This window comes from Anomaloglossus baeobatrachus, chromosome 2 (genome assembly GCF_048569485.1).
Source record: "Anomaloglossus baeobatrachus isolate aAnoBae1 chromosome 2, aAnoBae1.hap1, whole genome shotgun sequence".
In the NCBI taxonomy this organism is placed as follows: Eukaryota; Metazoa; Chordata; class Amphibia; order Anura; family Aromobatidae; genus Anomaloglossus; species Anomaloglossus baeobatrachus.
Genome location: NC_134354.1, coordinates 36,459,438 through 36,476,825, shown reverse-complemented (window position 1 = coordinate 36,476,825; position 17,388 = coordinate 36,459,438). Strand labels below are relative to the sequence as shown.

Sequence of the window (17,388 nt, the reverse complement as noted above, 5' to 3'; positions counted from 1 at the left end):
CTGTATATCCCCTTGGCCCTCCGGTTCCCGCTCTTGGGCTATGTCCCGCCCCCCCCTCCTCACTCCGGCGCCATTTTATCAGCGTTCTCACACTGATCGGCGCTGGCTGCTGCATCTCTGCAATCTGTCTGGGGGTCCGAGCTGTGGAATCCGGAGGGCACACAAAACGGTCTGGTAAGCCACAACCTCTGGTTGTGGACTTTATTATACACTCTCTGGGGATCATTCTGAAGGAGTGTGTTCTTTACTGCAGAGCCTCCACCTCAGCAGCATGTCTCACACTAGGAGCAAGGCTGCAAGGCTGTACTCAATATGCACTGCATGTAAGCTCGTACTGCCCGAACCGAGCACATACCCTCATTGTGATGCCTGCTCTAACATGGTGGTGCCTCAGCCTGGAGTCTCCCCAGTGGTCCCTCCGGCTGCTCCGGCCCAGGTGGCTGAACCCCTGGCTTGGGTTGAAGTGTTTTCTAAATCTATCTCCCAGTCCTTCGCCGACTCCATGGGACAGCTGTCCCTGACTCTGCTGAGCATGCATCAGCCCCCTTCTCAGGGTGCCTCTGCTGCTTCGGCTCGCTCTGCAGAGCTCACAGAGGATTCTTCATCTGCTCCCAGACCCCGTCCTCCTAAGAGGAGACGCAGGGACCCCTCTCCTTCCTCGTCCCGCGACTCCGATTTACGAGTCGACCCGCAGGACGAGGAGGATATCTTTACTGGGGGCTCGGACGCTACCTCCATGTGCCCCATTGATCTGACCGAGGGTGACGCAGATGTGAGTGACTTGATTGCGTCCATTAATTCTGTACTGGACCTCAATCTGCCAGCATCAGAGGAGCAACCCTCTCTGGCAGAAAAGCACCAGTTTACCTTGCCTAAGAGAACAAGGAGTGTGTTCTTTAACCACTCCAGTTTTCAAGCCACTGTGTCCAAGCCCAGAGCCTGTCCTGACAAACGTTTTCCAAAGCGTGGTTCTGACGACCGTTATCCTTTTCCACCAGAGGTGGTCAAGGAGTAGGCTCACTCACCAAAGGTAGACCCTCCGGTGTCTAGACTCTCAGCCCGGACAGTTGTATCTGTGGCTGATGGCTCCTCACTTAAGGATCCCACTGACCGCCAGGTTGACCTCCTGGCCAAGTCTGTTTATGAGGCGGCAGGGGCCTCGTTCTCCCCATCCTTTGCAGCAGTGTGGGCTCTCAAAGCCATCTCTGCTTCCCTAGAGGAGATGCATTCCCTCACTAGGGACTCTATGCCTGAATTGGTTGCCTTAACTTCCCAGGCTTCAGCCTTTTCAGCCTACGCCATGTCTGCCATGCTGGAGGCCTCTCACCGCACTGCGGTGGCCTCCGCTAATTCCCTCGCTATCCGCAGGATCTTGTGGCTTCGACAGTGGAGGGCAGATGCTTCCTCAAAGAAGTACCTTGCTGGGCTCCCATTTGCTGGGTCCAGGCTGTTCGGTGAACAACTGGATGAAATAATTAAGGAGGCTACTGGCGGGAAGAGTACTTCCTTGCCGCAGACTAAAACCAGGAAACCTGTCCAGGGCAGGAACCAGTCGAGGTTTCGTTCCTTTCGTTCCTCTAACTGGTCGTCCTCTAAGCCCTCGGCCTCGTCCACTAACTCAGCCAAGGACCAGAAGCCCTCCTGGCGCAAGAAGCCGCGTCCACAAAAGTCCGCAGGAGCTGCTGCCACCAAGGCAGCCTCCTCTTGACTATCTGGGCGAGCCAGCAACGTCCTTAGTCGGTGGCAGGCTCTCCCACTTTGGCGACGCATGGTTTCAACATGTCTCCGATCAGTGGGTAAGGGAGATCATCTCCCACGGCTACAGGATAGAATTCTCTTCCAGCCCGCCAAACAGATTTTTCCTCTCAACTCCCCCCTGCTCCAAGGCCGCCGCCTTCTCACAGGTCGTGGCATCCTTGCAGGCCAGCGGAGTGATTGTACCAGTTCCCGCCAGGGAACGGTTCAGAGGTTTTTACTCAAATCTCTTCCTAGTCCCCAAAAAGGACGGTTCCTTCCGGCCCATCCTGGATCTCAAGCTTCTCAACAAGCATGTTCAGGTGTGGCACTTTCGCATGGAGTCTCTGCGATCAGTCATTGCCTCAATGACCCAAGGAGATTTCCTGGCATCCATCGACATCAGAGATGCCTATCTGCATGTGCCAATTGCAGTTTCTCACCAGCGTTGGCTACGTTTTGCAATCGGAGAGGAACATTTCCAATTCGTGGCTCTCCCCTTCGGGTTAGCCACGGCCCCTCGAGTATTTACCAAGGTCATGGCAGCAGTGGTTGCGGTTCTGCACCTCCAGGGGTTGGCAGTGACTCCTTACCTGGACGACCTTCTTGTCAAGGCTTCATCCAGCGCAGACTGTCAGCGGAGTGTCTCGCTCACTCTCGCCACTCTTGTCCAATTCGGGTGGCTTGTCAATCTGCCCAAGTCCACTTTGACCCCGACCCAAGAACTCATGTACCTAGGGATGCAATTCGAGACTCTGCCGGCACTTGTCAAGCTGCCCTTAGTCAAACAGCAGTCCCTCCATCTGGCGGTGCGCTCTCTGTTGAGGCCCCGCCGTCATTCCATCAGGCACCTCATGCAGGTGCTGGGTCAGATGGTGGCGTCAATGGAAGCGGTTCCCTTTGCCCACGTCCTCTGCAGCTGGACATTCTCCGCTGTTGGGACAAGCGGCCTTCTTCCTTGCACAGGTTGGTGGCTCTGTCGCCACAGACCAGGAGCTCTCTTCAGTGGTGGCTTCGGCCCCTCTCTCTGTCTCAGGGACGCTCCTTCCTGGCCCCGTCCTGGGTGATCCTCACCACGGATGCCAGTCTAACCGGCTGGGGAGCAGTATTTCTCCACCACCGAGCACAGGGCACTTGGACTCCGTCCGAATCAGCCCTCTCGATCAATGTGCTGGAAATCAGAGCTGTGCTCTTAGCTCTCGTAGCCTTTCACCATCTGTTGGCGGGCAAGCACATTCGAGTCCAGTCAGACAACGTGACAGCAGTTGCCTACATCAATCACCAGGGCGGGACTCGCAGCCGCCTGGCAATGTTGGACGTTCAACGCATCCTTCAGTGGACGGAGGACTCAAAGTCCACCATATCCGCAGTCCACATCCCAGGCGTAGAAAACTGGGAGGCTGATTATCTCAGCCGTCAAACCGTGGACAACGGCGAGTGGGCTCTGCATCCGGCAGTGTTCCGGTCGATCTGCCGCAAGTGGGGAACTCCGGAAGTGGATCTAATGGCATCCCGGCACAACAACAAGGTCCCGGTTTACGTGGCTCGCTCCCACGATCCTCAGGCCTTTGCAGCGGACGCGCTGGTTCAGGATTGGTCCCAGTTCCGTCTGTCTTACGTGTTTCCCCCTCTAGTTCTCTTGCCCAGAGTCCTGCGCAAGATCAGAATGGAGGGCCGTCGGGTCATACTCATTGCTCCAGACTGGCCCAGGCGAGCTTGGTACCCAGACCTGCTCCGTCTGTCCGTAGAGGTGCCGTGGCATCTCCCGGACCGTCCAGACCTTCTCTCACAAGGTCCGTTTTTCCGCCAGAATTCTGCGGCGCTCAGATTGACGGCGTGGCTCTTGAGTCCTGGATCCTGACGGCTTCCGGCATTCCTCCCGAAGTCATCTCCACTATGACTCAGGCTCGGAAGTCTTCCTCGGCAAAAATTTACCACAGGACTTGGAGAATTTTCCTGTCCTGGTGTCGTTCTTCCGGCCACGCCCCTTGGCCTTTTGCCCTGCCGACCCTTCTGTCCTTCCTGCAGTATGGTCTGCAGCTAGGACTATCCCTCAATCCCCTCAAGGGACAGGTCTCGACTCTGTCAGTGTTGTTCCAGCGGCGTATTGCCCGGCTGGCTCAAGTGCGCACCTTCATGCAGGGCGCATCTCACATCATTCCGCCTTACCGGCGACCTCTGGATCCCTGGGACCTTAATCTGGTCCTCACGGCCTTGCAGAAACCCCCTTTTGAGCCACTTAGGGAGGTTTCTTTGTGTCGTCTTTCACAGAAAGTGGTCTTTCTAGTGGCCATAACTTCCCTCAGGAGAGTCTCTGATTTGGCTGCGCTCTCCTCGGAGTCACCTTTTTTGGTTTTTCACCAAGACAAGGTGGTTCTTCGTCCGTCTCCGGACTTTCTTCCTAAGGTGGTATCTCCTTTGCACCTTAACCAGGATATTTCCCTGCCTTCCTTTTGTCCGGCTCCTGTTCATCGCTTCATCACTCTGGATCTGGTGCGGGCGCTCCGGATCTATGTGTCTCGCACCGCTGCTCTTAGGCGGTGCACCTCTCTCTTTGTGCTGACCACTGGTCAGCGTAAGGGCCTCTCGGCTTCTAAGCCGACCCTAGCTCGCTGGATTAGGTTGGCCATTTCCAATGCCTACCAGTGTTCTCAAGTGCCTCCCCCGCCGGGGATCAAGGCACACTCGACCAGAGCTGTCGGTGCCTCTTGGGCTTTCAGGCATCAGGCTACGGCTCAGCAGGTCTGTCAGGCTGCCACTTGGTCCAGTCTGCATACCTTTTCGAAGCACTACAAAGTGCATGCTCATGCTTCGGCAGATGCGAGCTTGGGCAGGCGCATCCTTCAGGCGGATGTCGCCCACTTGTGAAGTTGGGGTTCGCCTACTTCTCAGTTTACTGTTTATTCCCACCCATGGACTGCTTTGGAACGTCCCATGGTCTGGGTCTCCCATAAGGAACGATGAAGAAAAAGAGAATTTTGTTTACTTACCGTAAATTCTTTTTCTTATAGTTCCGACATGGGAGACCCAGCACCCTCCCTGTTGCCTGTTGGCAGGTTTTCTTGTTCCGTGTGTTTTCACCGGCTGTTGTTGTAGTCAGAGGTTCCGGTTGTTCCGGGTTTTGCTCTGTCTCTACTTGTGGGTGGATGTCCTCCTTCAGCTTTTGCACTAAACTGGCTAGATTTGGTCATCCAGGGGGTGTATATGCTAGGAGGGAGGAGCTACACTTTTTAGTGTAGTACTTTGTGTGTCCTCCGGAGGCAGAAGCTATACACCCATGGTCTGGGTCTCCCATGTCGGAACTATAAGAAAAAGAATTTACGGTAAGTAAACAAAATTCTCTTTTTCCAATTCGTGGCTCTCCCCTTCGGGTTAGCCACGGCCCCTCGGGTATTCACCAAGGTTATGGCGGCAGTGATTGCGGTCCTGCACCTCCAGGGGTTAGCAGTGCTTCCTTATCTGGACAACCTTCTGGTCAAGGGTACATCCAGCGCAGACTGTCAGCGGAGTGTTTCGCTCACTCTCGCCACCCTAGCCCAATTCGGGTGGATTGTCAATCTTCCCAAATCCACTCTGACTCCGACCCAGAGTCTCACGTACCTAGGGATGCAGTTCGAGACTTTGCCGGCACTTGTGAAGTTGCCCTTAATCAAACAGCAGTCTCTCCGGCTAGCGGTGCGCTCTCTCCTGAGGCCCCGCCGTTATTCCCTCAGGCGCCTGATGCAGGTGCTGGGTCAAAGGGTGGCCTCCATGGAGGCGGTTCCCTTTGCCCAGTTCCATCTGCGTCCTCTGCAGCTGGACATTCTCCGCTGTTGGGACAAGCGGCCTTCCTCCTTACAGAGGTTAGTGGCTCTGTCGCCACGGACCAGGAGCTCTCTTCAGTGGTGCCTTCGACCTTTCTCCCTGTCCCAAGGGCGCTCCTTCCTGACTCCGTCCTGGGTGATTCTCACCACGGATGCCAGCCTATCCGGCTGGGGAGCGGTACATCTCCACCACAGAGCACAGGGCACTTGGACTCCGTCCGAGTCAGCCCTTTCAATCAATGTGCTGGAAACCAGAGCTGTGCTTCTAGCTCTCCTAGCCTTTCACCACCTCTTGGCGGGCAGGCACATTCGAGTCCAGCCAGACAACGCGACAGCGGTTGCCTACATCAATCACCAAGGCGGGACATGCAGCCGCCTGGCAACGTTGGAGGTCCAACGCATTGTTCAATGGGCGGAGGATTCCAAGTCCACCATATCCGCAGTCCACATCCCTGGCGTAGAAAACTGGGAGGCAGATTATCTCAGCCGTCAATCCGTGGACGGTGGCGAGTGGTCCCTGCACCCGGCAGTGTTTCAGTCAATCTGCCGCAAGTGGGGCACTCCGGACGTGGACCTAATGGCATCCCGTCACAACAACAAGGTTCCGGTTTACGTGGCTCGCTCCCACGATCCTCAGGCCTTCGCCGCGGACGCTCTGGTTCAAGACTGGTGCCAGTTTCGTCTGTCCTACGTGTTTCCCCCTCTAGCTCTCTTGCCCAGTGTCCTGCGCAAGATCAGAATGGAGGGCCGTCGAGTCATCCTCATTGCACCGGACTGGCCCAGGCGAGCTTGGTATCCGGACCTGCTCCAACTGTCCGTGGAGATGCCGTGGCATCTTCCGAACCGTCCAGACCTGCTCTCGCAAGGTCCGTTTTTCCGCCCGAATTCTGCGGCACTCAAATTGACGGCGTGGCTCTTGAGTCCTGGATTTTGATGGCTTCTGGTATTCCTCCTGAAGTCATCTCCACTATGACTCGGGCCCGTAAGTCTTCCTCCGTCAAGATCTATCACAGGACTTGGAAAATTTTCCTGTCCTGGTGTCGCTCTTCCGGCCATTCTCCTTGGCCATTCTCGTTGCCGACCCTTCTGTCTTTTTTACAGTCCGGTCTGCAGCTAGGTCTGTCCCTCAACTCTCTCAAGGGACAAGTCTCAGCTCTATCAGTGCTGTTCCAGCGGCGTCTCGCCCGGCTGGCTCAGGTTCGCACCTTCATGCAAGGTGCGTCTCACATCATTCCGCCTTATCGGCGGCCCTTGGATCCCTGGGACCTTAACTTGGTCCTTACGGTATTGCAGAAACCCCCTTTCGAGCCCCTTAGGGAGGTTTCTTTGTATCGTTTTTCTCAAAAGGTGGCCTTTCTAGTTGCCATAACTTCTCTCAGGAGAGTCTCTGATTTTGCTGCGCTCTCCTCGGAGTCACCTTTTTTGGTTTTTCACCAAGACAAGGTAGTTCTCCGTCCGACCCCGGACTTTCTTCCGAAGGTGGTCTCTCCCTTCCACCTTAACCAGGATATTTCCTTGCCTTCCTTCTGTCCAGCCCCTGTTCATCGCTTTGCGAAAGCGCTGCATACTCTGGATCTGGTGTGTGCTCTCCGGATTTATGTGTCTCTCACCGCTGCGCTTAGGCGGTGCACCTCTCTTTTTGTGCTAACCACAGGGCGGCGCAAGGGTCCTCTCTGCTTCTAAGCCGACCTTGGCCCGTTGGATTAGATCGACCATTTCGGACGCCTACCAGAGTACTCAGGTGCCTCCCCCGCCGGGGATCAAGGCACACTCGGCCAGAGCTGTCGGTGCCTCTTGGGCTTTTAGGCACCAGGCTACGGCTCAACAAGTCTGTCAGGCTGCCACTTGGACTAGCCTGCATACCTTTTCGAAGCACTACCAAGTGCATGCTCATGCTTCGGCAGATACGAGCTTGGGCAGACGCATCCTTCAGGCGGCTGTCGCCCACTTGTGAAGTTAGGCTCCACCTACTTTAGTTTTTTCTGTTTATTCCCACCCAGGGACAGCTTTGGAACGTCCCATGGTCTGGGTCTCCCAAAGGAACGATAAAGAAAAAGAGAATTTTGTTACTTACCGTAAATTCTTTTTCTTATAGTTCCGTATTGGGAGACCCAGCTCCCTCCCTGTTGCCTGTTGGCAATTTTCTTGTTCCGTGTGTTATCACCGGCTGTTGTCGTGGACAGAGTCTCCGGTTGTTCCGGTTCTTACTCGGTTCTACTTGTGGGTGGCTATTCTCCTTCAGCTTTTGCACTAAACTGGCTAGGACTGGCTACCAGGGGGTGTATAAGCTCAGAGGGAGGGGCTACACTTTTTAGTTTAGTACTTTCTGTGTCCTTCGGAGGCAGAAGCTATACACGCAAGGTCTGGGTCTCCAATAACGGAACTATAAGAAAAAGAATTTACGGTAAGTAACAAAATTCTCTTTTTTTCATTATTCTGCAGATGCTGTAATATTATTATGGAAACTCAGTGAAAGCAAAGAGCTGGAATCCACTCCTTTTAATGATGATGAGGAAACAGAGTTGAACAAGGAAAACTGGACCGTATTTAAGTCTCTCAGGTATTTAGTTGTGGTGTGTGTGTGTGTGTGTGTGTGTGTGTGTGTGTGTGTTTGTTTGTTTGTTGTGCAGTATTGTCGTTGTTGGAGGTGAGGGTGAGCAAACATATTTGTATGACTGTTCTGGTGGGACTCTGTGGTAGTCGGACCTTGGCAGCTGACAACTCCTCAGCCAGCACTCGAATGCTGGCTTCCCGGGCGCCTTGTGTGATTTCTAGCAATCACAACGTCATGGTGCAGTTCATGTTCGGTTGGGACCACACGAGCACTAAGCCTAGTGTCATGCCACTGTGATGCTTTCCTGCGTTTGCAGCACAGCCGCGGAGGAGAGAGGGCGGGCGCTGCGGAGGAGAGGGAGGGACTAATCTCCCTATAGCCGCCATTGTCAGCTGATGTGTATATCGCACTGTGCTCTGCCGTAATGTGAGTGCAATGCAATGTGTCTCGCACCCATAGACTTGTATGGGTGCAAGGGAAAACAAATCGGATTCCACTTGCAGCATGCTGCATTGGTTTTCTTGGTCTGATTAGGGCTGAGAAAAAAATCGGTTATCAGAGCGGTCCCATAGAGTACCATTGGTCCGAGTGGAATGCAATGTTTTTGTTTTGCATTCCACTCACTCTGTTTTACTTGCCGTGTGTCCTTAACCTAATAACGTCACACAATCTATCGCAAGGTTAAGGCTATGTTCACACACTGCGTTTTTCTTTGTCGCTCCATTGGGAGACCCAGACAATTGGGTGTATAGCTTCTGCCTCCGGAGGCCACACAAAGTATTACACTTAAAAGTGTAAAGCCCCTCCCCTTCTGCCTATACACCCTCCCGTGCATCACGGGCTCCTCAGTTCTAATGCTTTGTGCGAAGGAGGCACACATGCACGCATAGCTCCACTGTTTAGTCAGCAGCAGCTGCTGACTATGTCGGATGGAAGAAAAGAGGGCCCATACTAAAGGGCCCCCAGCATGCTCCCTTCTCACCCCACTCTTGTCGGCGGTGTTGTTAAGGTTGAGGTACCCATTGCGGGTACGGAGGCTGGAGCCCACATGCTGTTTTCCTTCCCCATCCCCCTTAGAGCTCTGGGTGAAGTGGGATCCTAATCGGTCTCCAGGCACTGAGACCGTGCTCCATCCACAGCCCCTGGGGATTCTGCTGGACAAGGAGCCGAGTATCGTCAGGGACAAGGCCCTGCTACTTTGAGGTACTCTGTGTCCCCGTGGGGACCGCGCACAGACACACTGCAGCACTGCTGGGTGTGTTAGTGCACCGGGGACGGCGGCACTGACCGCGCTTGTGCCATTACACACTGCAGCGTAGCTGGGTGTGTTAGTTTACTGGGGACTGCCGCGCTGACCGCCGCTGCCATTTTTACACTGCGGCGCGGCTGGGACTGTTAGTGCGCCGGGGACTTCCGCGCCGACCGCGCTTATACGCCGGCCGCGCTTATCACTTTAGTCCCCGGCTTTTGCGGCCTAGTCTCACTGTTTCCCGCCCACAGGCCTGCCAGTCAGGGGAAGGGCGTGACGCTGCACAGGACGTCAGCGCTGAGAGCTGGAGCATGCTTTGCATACTCCACCCCTCTCACTGAGCACAGTGGGGACGCCGGATTCCCGCACTTTCTAGGGCACGCCCACGGCCCCCTCCTCTCCACAGGACGCCGGCAGCCATTCCTGTCAGCTTTTCTGTTGCTGGAGAGGGGAGACAAGCTCTGGGGGTCCCAGACAGGGATTCTGGTGATCACATAAGCAGCACCTGAGGTGCTGACCCCACTAGTGCCGAAGTGTACATATATATTTATATGCTTGTATGCTATACATTGCACTGTACGGTCGCACTATTGATTTTTGGCTATATACCCTCCTGGATTGCTCAGAGGAGATAACAGCATGTTGTCCCCGAAAAGCAAGGGTGCCAAAGAACAGGTTTACTATGCTGCCTGTACCGCATGTACGGCTATACTACCGGCAGGTTCCACAGACCCTCATTGTGTGCAATGCACGGCCCCTGTAGCACTTACTAAGCCGGAGCCTCTGCTAATGGTGGCCCAGGGACACCTGTTAACACTGTCCAGGTGACGGGGACGGAGTTGGCAGTTTTTGCTGATAGACTTTCTGAGACTATGGCTGGATGCTCGAAACCTTGCAGTCCAGACCGGTATCTCAGACCATGGGCACTGTTGAATCTTGCACCCTGGTCCCCCCCGTTGGACCAACAATGTGCTCCCGGGGTGTCTCATAGGTCCCAGGGTGAAGGCTCTGACACGGACCGCAGTCCCAGACCTCCTAAGCGAACTCGCTGGGAGCTTCCCTGGACATCATCACATTGTTCAGGGTCTCAGCAACTCTCTGTATGATGAAGCGGAGGTAGCTGATCAGGATTCTGATCCTGAGGCCGCTCTCAACCTGGATACACCTGATGGTGACGCCATAGTGAATGATCTTATAGCGTCCATTAATCAAATGTTGGATATTTCTCCCTCAGCCCCAACGGCTGAGGAGTCAGCTTTTCAGCAGGAGACATTCCGTTTCAGGTACCCCAAGCGTACATTGAGTACGTTTCTGGACCACTCTGACTTCAGGGAGGCAGTCCAGAAACACCGAGCTTGTCCATAAGCGTTTTTCCAAGCGCCTTAAGGATACACGTTACCCTTCCCCTCTGACGTTGTCAAGGGCTGGGCTCAGTGTCCCAAGGTGGATCCTCCAGTCTCCAGACTGGCGGCTAGATCCATAGTTGCAGTGGAAGATGGGGCTTCACTCAAAGATGCCACTGACAGACAGATGGAGCTCCGGTTGAAATCCATCTATGAAGCTATCGGCGCGTCTTTTGCTCCAGCATTCGCAGCCGTATGGGCACTCCAAGCGATCTCAGCGGGTCAAGCGCAAATTGACGCAGTCACACGTACGTCTGTGCCGCAAGTGGCGTCTTTAACCTCTCAGACGTCGGCATTTGCGTCCTACGCCATTAATGCTTTCTTCAGCGCTCTATTGGGAGACCCAGACGATTGGGGTATAGCTACTGCCCTCTGGAGGCCACACAAAGCACTACATTAAAAGTGCAAGGCCCCTCCCCCTCTGGCTATACCCCCCCGTGGTATCACGGGTTCTCCAGTTTTAGCTTTGTGTGCGAAGGAGGTCAGACATTCCATGCATAGCTCCACAGATTTTAGTCAGCAGTAGCTGCTGACTGTTTCGGATGGAAGAAAAGAGGACACATATAGTGTTCCCAGCATGCTCCCTTCGCACCCCTGGATGGTGTTGTAAGGTTGAGGTACCTATTGCTGGTACAGGGCTGGAGCCTGACATGCTGTTTTCCTTCCACATCCCCTGGTAGGGCTCTGTGGAAGTGGGATCCTGCCGGCCTCTCAGCTCTGATGCCGGGCTCCATCCACAGACCCATTAGAACCTGATGGAGACGGAGCAGGAGTACGATCAGGGACAGGCCCTGCATCATACAGGTACTCTGTGTCCCCGGCAGGCACAGACACACTCCGGGCTGGCTGGGTGTTGTAGTGCGCCGGGGACCGCAACGTGGAGTTGGTGTCCCTACAGATTACTGGGGATTGTTTGTGTATGGGAACGCAGCGCCGACCCCCTCTGGACCGGGCGGCGCTGCTGTGACTTGTGGTGCGCCGGGGATCCGCCGTCCGCGCTTTTACGGCGGCGGCGGTTATAAATTGAGTCCCCGGCTTTTTGGGCCTAGGACGCCGGCAGCTCCGATTCGTTCCCGCCCCCACCCTGTCATTCAGGGTAGGGGAGAGACGCTGTTCGCTAGCAGCGACGAGGGCTGGAGCCTGATTTACATGCTCCAGCCCTCTCACTTGGCACAGAGGGAAGCAGGCTTCCCGCTCTTGGCCAGGAACGCCCAGGGCCCGCCCCCCTTCCTCTCTCGAGACGCCGGCAGCCATTACATGCATGCCTGGCTGGAGGAAGGACGCAAGGCTCTGGGAGACCTGGACTAGGGGCTATCTGGCGACCACACACCCGCTTTTTTAAGCGGGCGGTAAGCGATTTTTCTGTGCTGGTCCCTCTAGTGCCTCACGGTGTATCGGTGTACTGTGTACAGATATATAGATATTGTATTTCTTGCACTGTGAGGTTGCTTCTGGCTGCATATCCCAGATCGCTCTGTGGAAGCAGCAACATGTCATCCTCAAAACGCAAGGCGGCCAAGGCAAAAAGGGCTGTGTATACTGCGTGTGCTGCATGTGGGGCTAATCTACCAGCAGGCTCCGATGACCCCCCATTGTGTGCAATGCTCCGACCCGGTGCTGCTTCGCCAGCCGGAGTCAGGAGAGGTAGCGACCCAGGCTGAGACGCTTGTAAGTTCTGCCCCGGTGACAGGGACAGACTTTGCAGTTTTTGCAGATAATATGTCTGTGTCTATGGCAAAAATCCTTGAAACCTTGCAATCTATGCATGGGGCTCAGTCTCTGGGCACGGCGAGGCCTCTGTCCTCAGGTCCCCCTTACTTGGAATGTATCCAGCCCACAGGGGGGTCCCCGGCTTCACAGGCCGAGGATTATGACTCAGATGATGGCCCCAGCCACCCTAAGCGAGCTCGCTGGGAAAGACCCTCGACGTCTTCACACTGCTCAGGGTCTCAGCGCAATCAGTCTCCCTGTGATGTGTCTGATGAGAGTGATCAGGAATTGATGAGAGTGATCAGGAATCCACTCCTGGAACCCCTCTCAACCTGGATACCCCGGATGGGGATGCCATGGTAAACGACCTTATCTCAGCCATCAATAGGCTGTTGGATATTTCTCCCCCAGCCCCTTCAGCAGAAGAGGCGGCTGCGGAGCAGGAGAAGTTTCGTTTCCTTTATCCCAAGCGTAAATTGAGTGCCTTGTTAGATCACTCTGACTTCAGAGAATCAATCCAGAAGCACGACGCTCACCCAGAAAGGCGTTTCTCTAAACGATCTAAAGATACGCGTTTCCCTTTCCCCCCCTGAGGTGGTCAAGCGCTGGACACAGTGTCCAAAGGTAGACCCCCCGATTTCCAAACTTGCAGCTAGATCCATAGTTGCAGTGGAGGATGGCGCTTCACTTAAAGATGCCAATGACAGACAGATGGACCTTTGGTTAAAATCTGTCTATGAAGCTATCGGCGCGTCGTTTGCTCCGGCATTCGCAGCCGTATGGGCACTCCAGGCTATTTCAGCTGGCTTAGCAAAAGTGGATGCTATCATGCATCCAGCAGTGCCGCAAGTGGCGCACCTTACCACGCAGATGTCGGCGTTTGCGTCTTACGCTATCAATGCGGTCCTAGAATCTACCAGTCGCACCTCAATGGCGTCCGCCAATTCGGTAGTTTTGCGCAGAGCCTTGTGGTTAAAGGACTGGAAAGCAGATGCTGGTTCCAAAAAATGTTTAACCAGTTTGCCTTTGTCTAGAGATAGGACTGTTTGGCGAGCCATTGGCTGACATCATTAAGCAGTCCAAGGGTAAAGACTCCTCTTTACCACAACCCAGAACATCCAAACCTCAGCAGAAAAAGTGGCAGCAGAGGTTTCAGTCCTTTCGAGGTTCGGGCAAGACACCATTTACCTCGTCCAAAGGGACTCAGAGGACGCAAAGAAACTCAGATTCGTGGCGGACTCACACACGCCCCAAGAAAGCAAATGGAGGTACCGCTTCCAAAGCGGCTACCTCATGACTTCCAGCCCCCCCCCCTCCGCATCGCCGGTCGGGGGCAGGCTCTCCCGCTTTTCCGGCATTTGGATGTCACAGGTCAAAGACCGGTGGGTGACGGACATTTTGTCTCGCGGGTACAGAATCGAGTTCAATTCTCGTCCTCCAGCTCGGTTCTTCAGAACCTCCCCACATCCAGACCGAGCAGATGCTCTGCTGCAGGCGGTGGATTCCCTAAAAGCGGAAGGAGTGGTGATCCCAGTCCCTCCTCAGGAACAAGGGCAAGGGTTTTACTCCAATCTCTTTGTGGTTCCAAAAAAGGACGGCTCGTTCCGTCCTGTTCTGGACCTAAAACGGCTCAACAAACATGTGCACGCCAGGAGGTTCCGGATGGAAACCCTCCGCTCTGTCATTGCCTCAATGTCCAGAGGAGACTTCCTTGCCTCAATAGACATCAAAGATGCTTATCTCCACGTGCCAATTGCTACAGAACATCAACGTTTTCTACGTTTTGTGATAGGAGACGACCATTTTCAGTTCGTAGCTCTTCCATTTGGTCTGGCGACAGCCCCACGGGTCTTCACCAAGGTCATGGCGGCGGTGGTAGCAGTCTTGCACTCTCAGGGACACTCGGTGATCCCTTACCTAGACGACTTATTGGTCAAAGCTCCCTCTCAGGAGGCATGTCAGCACAGCCTGAATGCTACGCTGGAGACTCTACAGTCTTTCGGATGGATCATCAACTTTCCAAAGTCGATCCTATCACCGACTCAGTCACTAACGTATCTTGGCATGGAGTTTCATACTCTAGCAGCGATAGTGAAGCTGCCGCTGAACAAGCAGCGGTCACTACAGACAGGGGTGCAATCTCTCCTGCAGGGCCAGTTGCATCCCTTGCGGCGTCTCATGCATTTCCTAGGGAAGATGGTGGCAGCCATGGAAGCAGTTCCCTTTGCGCAGTTTCATCTGCGCCCACTTCAATGGGACATTCTCCGCCAATGGGACGGGAAGTCAACGTCCCTGGACAGGAAAGTCTCGCTTTCCCAGACGGCCAAGGACTCTCTACAATGGTGGCTCCTTCCCACCTCATTATCTCAGGGAAGATCCTTCCTGCCCCCATCCTGGGCAGTAGTTACGACAGATGCGAGTCTGTCGGGGTGGGGAGCAGTGTTTCTCCACCACAGGGCTCAGGGGACGTGGACTCCGCAGGAGTCCACCCTTCAGATCAATGTTCTGGAAATCAGAGCAGTGTATCTTGCCCTACTAGCCTTCCAGCAGTGGCTGGAAGGAAAGCAGATCCGAATCCAATCGGACAACTCCACAGCGGTGGCATACATCAACCACCAAGGAGGGACGCGCAGTCGGCAAGCCTTCCAAGAAGTCCGGCGCATTCTAATGTGGGTGGAGGACAGAGCATCCACCATATCCGCGGTTCACATCCCAGGCGTAGAAAACTGGGAAGCAGACTTCCTCAGTCGCCAGGGCATGGACGCAGGGGAATGGTCCCTTCACCCGGACGTGTTTCAGGAAATCTGTCGCCGCTGGGGAGTGCCGGACGTCGACCTAATGGCATCCCGGCACAACAACAAGGTCCCGGCATTCATGGCGAGGTCGTGCGATCAAAGAGCTCTGGCGGCAGACGCCTTGGTTCAAGATTAGTCGCAGTTTCAGCTCCCTTACGTGTTTCCGCCTCTGGCGCTCTTGCCCAGAGTGCTACGCAAGATCAGATCCGAGTGCAGACGCATCATACTCGTCGCTCCAAACTGGCCGAGGAGGTCGTGGTATCCGGATCTGTGGCATCTCACGATCGGTCGACCGTGGTCACTGCCAGACCGACCAGACTTACTGTCCCAAGGGCCGTTTTTCCATCAGAATTCTGCGGCCCTGAACCTGACTGTGTGGCCATTGAGTCATGGATCCTAGCATCTGCAGGATTATCTCAAGGAGTGGTTGCCACAATGAGACAAGCTAGAAAGTCGAATTCTGCTAAGATCTACCACAGGACGTGGAAGATTTTCTTATCCTGGTGCTCTACTCAGGGAGTGTCTCCCTGGCCATTTGCATTACCCAAGTTTCTTTCCTTCCTGCAATCGGGGTTAGAAAAGGGCTTGTCGCTCAGCTCCCTTAAAGGGCAAGTTTCGGCACTATCCGTGTTTTTTCAGAAGCGTCTAGCACGTCTTCCTAAGGTGCGCACGTTCCTGCAGGGGGTCTGTCATATTGTGCCCCCGTACAAGCGACCGTTAGATCCATGGGATCTGAACAGGGTACTAGTTGCTCTCCAGAAGCCGCCCTTCGAGCCTCTGAAGGAAGTTTCCTTTTCTCGGCTGTCGCAGAAAGTGGCGTTTCTTGTTGCGATCACATCGCTTCGGCGAGTGTCTGAGCTGGCAGCTCTGTCATCCAAGGCTCCCTTCCTGGTGTTCCACCAGGACAAGGTTGTGCTGCGCCCTATTCCGGAGTTTCTTCCTAAGGTCGTATCCTCTTTTCATCTTAATCAGGATATCTCCTTGCCTTCGTTTTGTCCTCATCCGGTTCACCGGTATGAAAAGGACTTACGTTTGCTAGATCTGGTGAGGGCACTCAGAATCTACATTTCCCGCACGGCGCCCATACGCCGTGCCGATGCACTTTTTGTCCTTGTCGCTGGTCCGCGCAAGGGGTTGCAGGCTTCTAAAGCCACCCTGGCTCGATGGATCAAAGAACCAATTCTAGAGGCCTACCGTTCTGCGGGGCTTCCGGTTCCTTCAGGGCTAAAAGCCCACTCAACCAGAGCCGTGGGTGCGTCCTGGGCATTACGTCACCAGGCTTCGGCTCAACAGGTGTGCCAGGCAGCTACCTGGTCCAGTCTGCACACTTTCACCAAGCATTATCAGGTGCATACCTATGCTTCGGCGGATGCCAGCTTAGGTAGAAGAGTCCTGCAGGCGGCAGTGACACCCCCGTAGGGGAGGGCTGTTTTGCAGCTCTAACATGAGGTATTTATTTACCCACCCAGGGACAGCTTTTGGACGTCCCAATCGTCTGGGTCTCCCAATAGAGCGCTGAAGAAGAAGGGAATTTTGTTACTTACCGTAAATTCCTTTTCTTCTAGCTCTTATTGGGAGACCCAGCACCCGCCCTGTTGTCCTTCGGGATGTTTTTTTGTTGTTTGCGGGTACACATGTTGTTCATGTTGAACGGTTTTTCAGTTCTCCGATGTTATTCGGAGTTAATTTGTTTAAACCAGTTAATGGCTTCCTCCTTCTTGCTTTGGCACTAAAACTGGAGAACCCGTGATACCACGGGGGGGTATAGCCAGAGGGGGAGGGGCCTTGCACTTTTAATGTAGTGCTTTGTGTGGCCTCCAGAGGGCAGTAGCTATACCCCAATCGTCTGGGTCTCCCAATAAGAGCTAGAAGAAAAGGAATTTACGGTAAGTAACAAAATTCCCTTCGTCCTGGACTCTGCGAGCCGGACGGCGGTTGCGTCCGCCACTTCGGTGGCAATACGCAGGGCCTTGTGGCTGCGGGAATGGAAGGCAGATTCTGCTTCCAAAAGGTGCTTGACCAGTTTGCCATTTTCTGGCGACCGCTTGTTTGGTGAGCGATTGGATGAAATCATCAAACAATCCAAGGGAAAGGACACATCCTTACCCCAGGCTAAACCGAACATACCCCAACAGAGGAG

General features: G+C 54.5%; 1 protein-coding gene across 1 annotated transcript in view; it reads left to right on the top strand.

The window, feature by feature from the left end:
* The window catches only part of CHAF1B (chromatin assembly factor 1 subunit B), a 228,460-nt gene that overhangs the window by 38,959 nt on the left and 172,113 nt on the right, over positions 1-17,388 (top strand). Inside the window, exon 4 of the mRNA XM_075332921.1 lies at positions 7,980-8,097. Coding sequence (XP_075189036.1) covers positions 7,980-8,097 — 118 coding nt within the window. The remainder of the gene's footprint in view (positions 1-7,979; positions 8,098-17,388) is intronic.